Source organism: Eufriesea mexicana, unplaced genomic scaffold, assembly GCF_001483705.2.
Source record: "Eufriesea mexicana isolate 0111107269 unplaced genomic scaffold, ASM148370v2 scaffold1837, whole genome shotgun sequence".
Taxonomy (NCBI): domain Eukaryota; kingdom Metazoa; phylum Arthropoda; class Insecta; order Hymenoptera; family Apidae; genus Eufriesea; species Eufriesea mexicana.
Window position 1 is genome coordinate 137,238 of NW_016909955.1, and position 11,210 is coordinate 148,447.

Below are 11,210 nucleotides of genomic sequence, written 5' to 3' on the forward strand. Positions count from 1 at the left end.
AATAATAATAACCGTACATTCACTCGATGATAATTATACCTCTCTTTTTTTTTAAATTACTGTCTAGAAACTTCAAAACATCAAACAAATTATTCTTCCAAAATATAATGATACAGAAGATCCAGTCGTACTATCCCTTGTATCTTGGTTCGTATTAAGGTTGACCGGACGTTTCCTTTCTTTAGAATATTTCCATAGTAAAGACATGATGAATTAACATCACTGATTACACATCATTTTGGAAGTAGTGCTTGGAACATACATGTGAATATTAGCGCAACTAGAATGGTTGATATAAATGAAAATTTTCAATGACAGAAACGAATCTTTTAAAACTCCTACTATGTAACGTGACTTTTTGTGTACGAGATTTCGTTATGTATATCAACATCCAACTGACCCATTGATTAAAGATCTTTATAAGTCACGTAGTAAACTTAATATCGAAGCAATAGCATGAGAAATACTACTGCACAGTCTCTGCCATTAAAACTATATGGAAGAAGTCCTTTGGCTGGATTTGGTTACAGAACTGCTTTTCATGCATCACATATTTATGTAGTATTTTTATATTTTTTTCTTTTTTTTAATCTTTTTGTTACTTTTATTACATTATAATGTAAAGCAAACCTGTAATCCATTTCCAATACAGAAAAGTCTGCATTATGTTCATTTTATTTATCATAATCGACTAATTATACTCACAGAAAGAAAGAGAGTAGAAAGTGTAGTTTGTTAGGGCAGAATCACTAGTAATTTGTTTGTTTCTTGTTCGATAGAATGTATCTAAAAATCAAATTGCTGCCTTAATAATAATATTACTTCCAGTACTTACTTCAGAGAAACTTCCACGTACTTGTACGTATGCACGTATGTGTTAATGTGTACGCTATGTATATGTATATATATATATGTGTGTGTGTATATATATATATAATATATATATATAGAAAAAAAAGAGAAAAGAAAAAAGAATGTTACCAGAGTCAATAACATCGAAGAACAATCTTTGATACCACTGACATGATAATTTGTGTAAGAAAAATATTAACATTTCTCTCAAAGTTACGCACGTTATATTTATACTGTATTGTACTGAGAATAAAACAAAAATCAGGCAACAACAAACTATATTTATCTCTCAGTACACTCACTTATATATTTTCTTCATAGTTTCACATAATCATTCACTTGTTCTCATATTTCTTTTCCTATTTGTAGAATACATATAACATTTTATACGATGTACTCAATTACCCCGAATGCTTAAGAATAGTCAAAATGTTCTCTCTTTCTTTCTATGAAAACTGTTTGTCGGATTTTCGAGTAAATCACACATTACACCGTTACGTGTAATCTTTTACAAAGGTCTTCGGGGCAACAAAACCTTTATTTCAATTATCATCAACGGTGAATTAAATAGATAATGACAAAATAAGAACAAGCCACCTCTGGCTGATCTCACTTGGATTTTGAGCCCAAAGAGATGGATCAACCAAAACTCTAAGCATTGAGAATGCACTGAAGTTTTCACTGATCAGTGAATTCACAAACATGTAACCATGGCATTGTCCTTTACTCGTGTACGATACGCTTGTAATCGTAAATCTCCTCTTTAGTGGAAACTTAGAGGATTGATTGATTTGACTCTTTGCATGGCATTCGTACAAAGTTGAGTACCTGGTCTTGGACACTTAAGAGACTGCAAATAGGATTGATGCAAAGGTAAGTAGTTATAGTTTTATCCTTTCTGAAACAAAAAATAAGTTGTAAATTAATTATAGTTGAATACATGTTATAAAAACTTATTATCATAAATTACTAAATTAATATTATAATATTAACTTATTATTTTATGTATATATATACTGAAAAACTAAAGATAAGGATTTGCAACATAGAAAAGAACACCTGGTTGAGTGTTGGTCTGAGAAGGTGGCTGACCTTGGGCTTGTCCTTGCCCCTGAGCATTTTGATTGGACTGACCTGGAACACTTGCACCTGTTCCAGAAAGGATACAAGATTTTTGTTTTAACATTGTCCAATCAAAAGTATAATCATATTGATGATTCAATGTACGGAAAAGTATACGGAAAAGTTGACGAAGATACATATAATCTGGGCTTTCTTCAAAACGTAAACCTCGCGTATAATTTAAATACATTGCGAATTCAGCAAAATCCCTAAATGAAAAATTAAAAAAGTATAAGTAGATTTCAATAGCGTACTTAAATTTTATTCGAAAATATAAGTTCACAAACATAAAGCGTACCTTACATAAAACTTCTACAGGCGTCGACATCTTTTTTTCACTTATTTTTTCATATTTCTGCTTTTTGGTAGCAGCTTTAAGCCCTTGCCAAGGCAAAGATCCTCGATTGAAATACATAAGCACATAACCGAGTGATTCCATGTCATCACGACGGCTTTGTTCTATTCCGAGATGCGCATTAATTGATGCATACCTTGCTGTGCCTGTTAAATTTTTATCTTCCCGATATAATATATGTATTCTTGTACGAGTATCTCTATATTTTTTAGCTAATCCAAAATCAATAAGAAACAGCTGTAAGTTTAAAAATAATCAATATTACATTTCAGTAAAAGCTAATGCATAAATTGCATGAAAAACTGTGTTTAGTATTGTTAAGATCATACCTTATTACAGTGACGACCAATACCCATTAAAAAATTATCTGGTTTGATGTCTCTATGAATAAAATGCTTGCAATGAACATATTCAATCCTACCAACCATTTGGTCTGCCAACATTAAAACTGTTTTAATCGTGAATCTTCTTGTACAAAAAGTGAAAAGGTCTTCAAGGGATGGACCAAGAAGATCCATAACAAGTACATTGTACTCTCGTTCTTGCCCATACCTATATTTAATGAAAAAATAAATTTCTATGATACTGTATTTTTTTATACCAAAACTTATTATCTTTATAAAGTTAGTGCATACTAAATACGAACGTGTATAGTTAAATGTAAATTCTTAACACTTAGCCAACCGCGTGCGCCACAGCCAACTGTATGCTTTCCACCGCGCATTTCTGGCAAGTTACGCATACTAATCTTCATTAATTAAAGGACACAAAGAATACATAAAGTTGATTTTAACTGATTAATTATATTTGATGCTAATAATCCTATATTAGACATAGTTTATATAAAACATGAAATTAAAAATAAATTACATAATTAAACATTTTTTGTAATTGAATGAACGGAAGCAGATACTTCTCCTACAGTGCACAAAAATAGAACAGAAGACTAACGAAATAACAAAAGAGAAACAATAATTAAAATACAAGGTAACACATTGTAAGGAGAAACGTGGAAGACATCTGCAGTCGGGAGCGCAGCGTCTCGAAACGGGGAGATTTCCCCATTCAGTCGGGCAGCGACTGACTTCGAAACGGAGGTTTGATAAGCTAAGTGTTAACATAAAACAAAATCGTTTAAAATAATAATTACCAACGTATATGAGGTATTCCTACACCACCATGTAAAATTTTGTACAACTTTGACTCATATAGAAGTTGTGGGTGTCGAGCACGTATGCTCTCCAATTTAACAGCAACTTCCTAAAATAATATAATATGCATAACATAATTCATTATTGAAAGAAATCAATATATTCATGGATAAATTATTACAATTTTAAAACATCTCATCTTTGATATATCCTTATTTTCTCATAAAATATCTATATACGAACAATTGAAGTTTAATAACACTAATTTATAAATATAGTATCAATTTAATTTATACTGTTTATACAATTTAAAATTAACAATTTTATATTAGTAATTAAATATAAATATAACTATTTTTGTCTAACATCTTTTAAATAGATACATATATTATATGTATATACACTACTGACCAAAAGTTTGGGCACAACTTACTGTTTTCTAGAACATTTTTGATTTTCTCTGTAATAATTACATTACATATTAATGAATGCTTTATTTTTTCTTCTTAATTCTATGTAGATAGGTAAGGAAAGTATTTAAAAAAGAATCATAATATTTGGAAATTGCATTATACATTACTCAATTTTTCGCTTGTCAAACTAACTATCTCTTTCCTTGATAAACTTTTGCTCTTGAGTTTACCAATATTAGAGTCATATAAAAGTACTGAAATGACATTTATTAGAATTACAGACCACTATGCAGGTATAAACAAATCTGAACTCAATCACTGTGTCACAACCATGTGATACCATAAACAATATCAGCAAGTATCAAAACAACATATTACTTAAAGAGAACTGATGTATCTTTATTTCTACTCAAATAAGATCGTGTATATAATATACAATAATTAAAAAATGATAAAATATTCAAGCTTACAGTTTGGATTTAAATGTGGAATATAAATATAGCAGGTGTACCCAAACTTTGGGATATTCTGTATCTTTGGGCTATATACAGGGTGTCAAAGTTTAATCGATAAATGAAAATTAGTTGTAAAGTATTTACCGATTAGAAAAATGTTTCAGACAAGAAATAAATAATTTTGAGGGTTGCATAAAATGGTGTAATTATCTTTTCTGTAGGTGGATGCATATAATTTATATGAAGAACAACTTTGGATTTTTAAATGGAAATGTATATTTTTTAATGCACATTCAATTTAGCTCATTATTCTCCATAAAAATGTATTATCCATCTATGTAGAAAAACCAAAAGTATAGGAAATATTTTATTTCAGTATTTGGATACCTATATCTATTTTCAAATGTAGTAAATAGAAAACAGGCTACCAAAAATTATGCATTTTCTAAGTATTCGAATGCTCTGTCTTCATTGTCAATACACATTTGTATTCTTGTTTTGAAGTCTTCCAAGAATCAACAACAATTGATCATATAAAAAATCAGTTTAAAATGGTATATCACAGTAGTTCACCAGAAATGTTCAAAGCTACTTACGAAAACTTCATAAAAAGAATACAAATGTGCATTGACAATGAAGGCAGTTTCTACATTTCAAAACATACAGGTATCCAAATATTCAGATTGAATTATTTCCTGCACTATTAGTTTTTTCACATGAATGAGTAACACATTTTATGAGAAATGATGAGTAGAATCGAATGATGCATTAAAAAATATATGTTCGAATTTAAAAAACCAAACTTGACCTTCATATGACCTATATGAATCCATTTATAAAAAAAATAATTACAACATTTTATGCATCCTTCAAAACCACTCATTTCTTATTTAAAACATTTTTCCATTCAGCAAATAATTTACAAATAATTCGCAATTATCGATTAAATTTAGACACCCTGTATATATGTATAAATGTTATTTGTAACAGAAAAAATAATTGTTTCTAGAAACAGTCTAAAAAAAGTATTTGCTATATCTATTTTATCACAATCATTATAAATATTTATATTTTAGTTACAAACACTGCTTTACGATTGATACATATAAATAATACATACATCAATATTCTTTTTTACATATAGAGGTTAATCACATTGCAAAAAGTTGGACGAACATTCGTAGTTAAACAAATGTATTCGTAAAATTTTTTAAAATAATCCAATTCGATAGATCGGTCGAATAAACGTAACTTTACTGAAATGAAAAGTTTACAACTTGCAAATCTCCAAAGAAAAAACAATTAATATTTCACGTAATCAACAATAATATCATAAAAAACATATTTTGTAAGAAGTTTAATCGTGCTATGATAAAAAAAAACTTATTCGTAGTATAAACTGTGTGAATAACTTGTTATGAAGGGAATGAAAAGATAAAAAGGAAATAAGGAAGACAAGGAGGAAGATGTGCTGGCAGGTCGTCTCACGTGAAACGGTACTCCTTACCTCACCATTAGAGACGTTGATACCGAGGTAAATATCACCGAACGATCCCGAGCCAATCTTCCTCAATAGCCTGTATTTGCTACCCACGATAAAATCAGTCTTTGCTACTGACATCGCCAACGCCATTGACATATTTCTTTTAGCTTCCCTATCTCTGAACTTCCTCCGCTAGAACCGACGGCGGACTCTGCGACTGGCTCACGTCGGAATCAAACCTGATTTAAAGTACTAAGCGTACTCGATAAAAGTTATACGCCATTTACTGGCAAACACAATGATGTCGAGTCTTCTCGAAGTCGTATTGATGGAGGATTTTCTTCGGTAAAAATTTGTTCAGGAAATCGTAGCCAAGAGTCCCTCTGTAGTGGCACAACAAAATCCCACTAATACGCCGACATTTTCCCTTTCGCTAGAGGCACGAGAGCAACTGACGTTGCGGAAACGATGCGTCACGACGGGCGGCGTTCAAGTCAGAGTCCTTTTCAACGGGTTACTACTAATTAATTGTAATACCTTTTCGACCGAATTATCTGGAAACTTGATATTTTAATGAAGAGAAAAATTTCGTACAACGTATGTGTGAGTTCAATATCGCCTTGAAATTTTATTGTACAAAATGACTCGCTTGAATTCGCGGTACTAGATTTTCCTCAGGGCCGTATTAATGTCACTACAATTTCTCAAATGTATAACGTCTTTCATTTAGACAGTGATGTCTAAATCAAAACATGTGTTATTAAAATGTGATTTTTCTTCCTGATTTTCTTCATTTCACAGTTGTTTAACGTTTAATAATAAAGTTCATCGTTTAAAAACTATATGAAAGCAAAGAATGAAAAAAGGATAAACGAGAGTATTTTATATTTTCATATTTACTGTTGAATATTTACTTCTATTATTTTTGTTTTTTCTTATCATATGTGAAAATAACAACGAGTAAACAAATAAAAAAATAATTTAGCTGGATTTAGTTTTTTACTTTATACTATGGTACTTTTGTGATATTTATTATCAAGAGTACAAAATGAAAGACTACAGACTTTTAAATAGTTTCTTTATGAAGCAAGTAATTCAGTGATTGATTTAAAAATTTGTATTCATATACGAGATATACGCATATGCAGTATTACAAAAGATACGTATAATTCTTAAGATACATACATATGTGTATATATTGTAATATAGGTCAAAAGTACAATTATTTTTTAAAGACTACAAATTTGTATGTAGATACACTACTGATTGTACCGGAACTCAGTACTACTTATTAGATATTAATATGAAATGCTTTTTGCATTTGTTATTTATTGTTTGGTTTAAACAGAAAAAAAATTTGATTAAAATATATATTTCACGTACTTGTTTGTGATTTTGAAAATAATTAGCGAAAAAAACATTAAATTTCGTAAAATATTCAGCGACATCTTAAGAGGTTCATGGTTAGATGAACGTGTTATAAGAACTTTTTTTATATGTATATTACTGAAATTGATATTTAATTAAATACTGAATATTTAATGGCAATTCTTTTGTCAAACACAGTACGGTTGCCAATGTTAATTTGTATAAAAAATATTTTTTTTGGTACAAATAATTATCATACAAGATCCATCATGACAACTTGTAAAAAACTTGAAAAAGTTTTGGAACATCTTGAAAAGAATCCTTTTTTTGAGAAATATAGTAATAAAATAGCCAAGTTGCAACAAACTAAGTCAAATGAATTTCTGCAGCGTGCTGAAAACCAAGAAAAATTGCAAAAAGCGAAAGGTACAGTAACCTATACAACATAAATATTTGACGTTTATATGCATATATTAAATGAAATTTACTTATTTTTCAATTGTAATTATATATTTATTATTATTTAAAATCGATTTTCTATGTATTTTGTGTAAAAATAATGTGAGTGTATATAATAACATGCTATTTTAAATATCAAATCTGACCATTTTTTGATTGTAATCATTAATTGTAAGTATTACAAGCATTAATTTGGTTTTTTGATGTATACAATATTCAATTGAAGAAAAATGGGAAGAAGAGCAAAAATTTTATCAAAGCCAAGCAAAACCAAACTTGGGTGAAAACCAACAACCTCGACAAGCACAATTAAATAATATAATGAAAGTAGATATGATTCAGGATAAAACAAAGGATGAGATAATAAATATTTGGAAAGATTATCATAAAGATAAAAATTACATATGTGGAATATTAACACCTGACCAATTTGATAAAATGTTTGAAAATGGAAAGCATTATCCGACATTTTTGTTGCCATTACCTAGGAAACAAGGATACGAGTTCATTGTTACTCAATTTTATGGATTAGAAATTCATATGACACCACTTTTGTGGTATCAAGCACATAAAGAAAATGCACCAGAATGTTTAACTATGATACATTACACAGAATTTCGAGATAATAAAGAAATTATTCTTATGAGAGGAGAATATGATGAAAAATGTATTAATGGGCAAGAAGCACAGTGCTTAGTAAATGAGTTACAATTATATTATTGTGCAAATAATGCCAAGAGATTACAACTGTTAGAAACCTTTACTAATAAGCCTGATAAATTTAAATATATGGATCTTGTGGCACAGCTAGAATCAATACAACTAGTATTACATAATAATTAAATATTTGAATATATTATTTATTGTAATTATATAGTATGTGGTACTATAGATAATATTGGGCATGTACATAATGTTCTTAAAATAAATGTTAAAGTAAAAAATTATATCAGATTATTTATTCACTACAGTTATAACTACACTTGATTTTTAGATGTTTTGTATGTTATATATTTGCAATATTTTGAATAATTCTAGTATACATTAATTTCAATTCTAATTACAGTTTATTTATCAAGACCTTATCATATTCAGACTTTATGGACATATCCATTCTTAATGATAAGAACACAACCATCATGGACTTCTATTAAAAAAAGGAATTTTAGTGATCATGCAGTTAAAAACATATATATTACTACACCTATTTTTTATGTTAATGCTGGTATGTTATTATAAATATAGAATTATCTGTTTCATAAATATATAGGAATATATATTATGACACTATTAAAACACTGATTTGTCTTCTTTTTTTTCTTCTTAGGACCTCATATTGGACATCTTTATACAGCAGTTTTGGCAGATGCTATAGCCAGATTTAATGCTATGCTGGGACATTCTGTATTTTTATGTACCGGTACAGATGAACATGGCACAAAAGTTCAGAAAGCAGCAAGTAGCATGAATTTATCCTGTCTTGAGTATTGTACTCAAATTTCACACGAATTTCAAAAAATGTGTAACATGTTTCACATTGAATACTCAAAATTCATTAGGACAACTGAAGTAGCACACCAAGAAGCAGTTTATCATTTTTGGGTTATTAATATATTGAGTCATTAAAGTACTGATTCAAGTTTCTATAAGTTTGAAAAACTGAATACATAAATGTAAAATATTGCAGAATTGTTTAGAAAAGAATGGACATATTTATCAAGGAAAATATTCTGGCTGGTATGACATAACGGAAGAAGCATTTGTCTCAAACAAAGAAATACAGGAAAAGAATTCTACAAATATTAACTATACAAATACAGAATCCGGAAATACAATAGAGTGGATGGAGGAAGATAATTATAAATTTCGTCTTACTTCTTTTAAAGACAACTTATTATATTGGTTGAAGGATGGTTTGTATACAATTCATTGGATTTAATGAATTTGCTTTATTTAAAGGAAATTGTAATTTCAATTAATTTGAAATTACATGTAGAAAATGTGATAGAACCAAAAATATATCACAAAATGTTGATTCCATGGTTAGAGGATGTACAAGATTTAAGTATTTCTAGACCTATTAACAGGGTATCTTGGGCAATACCTACCCCTTCTGATGAATCTCATACAATATATGTGTGGCTAGATGCATTAGTGAATTATTTAACTTCATTGGGATATCCAGATAATTCATTTAGAAAATTTTGGCCACCAACTGTACAAGTAGATATTTTGAAATTATTCTACTATAGAATGAAACTTAAAATTGACGAAGTTATTGAAACAATTTAACAATATTTGTAAATTAGGTTATAGGAAAAGATATATTGAAATTTCATGCTATATTTTGGCCAGCATTTTTAATGGCTGTTGGTCTTGAACCACCAAAAAAGCTTGTGTGCCATGGACATTGGATTATTAGCGATAAAAAAATGTCAAAATCCGAAAAGAATGTAATTTCACCTTTTACAGCTGTGCATAATTTTACTGATGATGGTTTGAGGTATTTTCTCGTACGACAAGCAGTACTACATTCAGATGCAAGTAGGGCACAGAATGTACGATATGTTACAAATATTGTTCTTTATTTTGAAGATTAATATCTTATTTTTTGTTTGTAGATTATAACGATTTAAAAGTTCAGAAAGTATTAAATTCTGAACTTTCTGATACATTAGGTAATCTAGTTAATCGTTGTTTTGGTAAAGCTATTAATCCAGATGGTATAATATATAATTCTGCCGAATATAAAAGTATTCTAAAAACTGATGTAGCTCAGGAAAATATAAAAGCTTTAGAAGAATTAAGTGCAAAGGCTAAGGAATATTATGAGAAATATAATTTCTGTCATATGGTAGATACTGTGATGAATATGTTACACATTGCCAATAAGATGTTTGACTATTATAAACCATGGCATTTAAAGAAATCTGAAGATCTCGATTCTGTCAAGCAATTCGAAGCGCTAATGTCTTTAACTATGGAAAATTTACGAGTAGCTGCTTTAGTATTGCATCCTATTATACCAAAGTCAACTTCTAATCTTCTTGATTTTTTTCAAGTTCCAATGAAAAATCGTACATGGGAAGATACAAAACCACTTCATTTAACCAATAACTCAAATGAAACAAAACATATTTTGTCACGAAATATGTTATTTTTTAAGAAGATAAAGAATTAAAAGAAAAGAATTATTTGAATTTTTAATATCAAATAGATGTACGTTAGTATAGGATAACAGGGATGTAACAAAACATTGCAAATTTAATATTCGCGTGGAAGTCTTACGCTAATATATTTACAGAGAACGATCATCCAAATATATCATTAGTATACATCAACTTCGTGTTCGTATCATTCCGACAGGGAAAACTAAAGATCTGTTTTCTTTTTTTTTCTTAATGTATTACGATGTTCTAATTGTCGTTTTTTTCTTGTCGGAATGCTGCACACTTTGCAAATCGCTGATATAGATGATGGAAGAGACTCAATGAGCGTCAGTTGCTTATCGCGAAGAATTTTTTCGTTTAGATAAATGACGCAGATTTGAGT

At 29.1% G+C, this 11,210-nt stretch overlaps 2 protein-coding genes across 2 annotated transcripts; one reads left to right on the top strand and one right to left on the bottom strand.

The window, feature by feature from the left end:
- Nucleotides 1–922: 922 nt before the first annotated feature.
- On the bottom strand, nucleotides 923–6,293 carry LOC108549333 (casein kinase I). Its single transcript, XM_017902678.1, is given in 7 exon segments — nucleotides 923–1,750; nucleotides 1,912–2,177; nucleotides 2,179–2,183; nucleotides 2,273–2,566; nucleotides 2,659–2,881; nucleotides 3,480–3,589; nucleotides 5,856–6,293. Coding segments are annotated over 7 exon segments (1,047 nt in total). The 5' UTR covers nucleotides 5,988–6,293; the 3' UTR covers nucleotides 923–1,733.
- Nucleotides 6,294–7,372: 1,079 nt separating this feature from the next.
- On the top strand, nucleotides 7,373–10,839 carry MetRS-m (Methionyl-tRNA synthetase, mitochondrial). The gene is made up of 8 exons (XM_017902609.1): nucleotides 7,373–7,625; nucleotides 8,147–8,161; nucleotides 8,725–8,883; nucleotides 8,986–9,260; nucleotides 9,346–9,571; nucleotides 9,655–9,881; nucleotides 9,968–10,202; nucleotides 10,280–10,839. Exons 1-8 carry the CDS (start codon nucleotides 7,373–7,375, stop codon nucleotides 10,837–10,839), a joined length of 1,950 nt encoding a protein of 649 aa, XP_017758098.1.
- The last annotated feature ends 371 nt before the right edge of the window (nucleotides 10,840–11,210 follow it).

Bases quoted from the DNA above. Each gene is read 5' to 3' on its own strand.
- MetRS-m (XM_017902609.1), top strand. From the start codon at position 7,373: ATGGCAATTCTTTTGTCAAACACAGTACGGTTGCCAATGTTAATTTGT. The intron at 8,884-8,985 runs GTATGTTATTAT...TTTTCTTCTTAG, and splicing joins TATTTTTTATGTTAATGCTG to GACCTCATATTGGACATCTT. The intron at 9,882-9,967 runs GTAGATATTTTG...TTTGTAAATTAG, and splicing joins TTTGGCCACCAACTGTACAA to GTTATAGGAAAAGATATATT.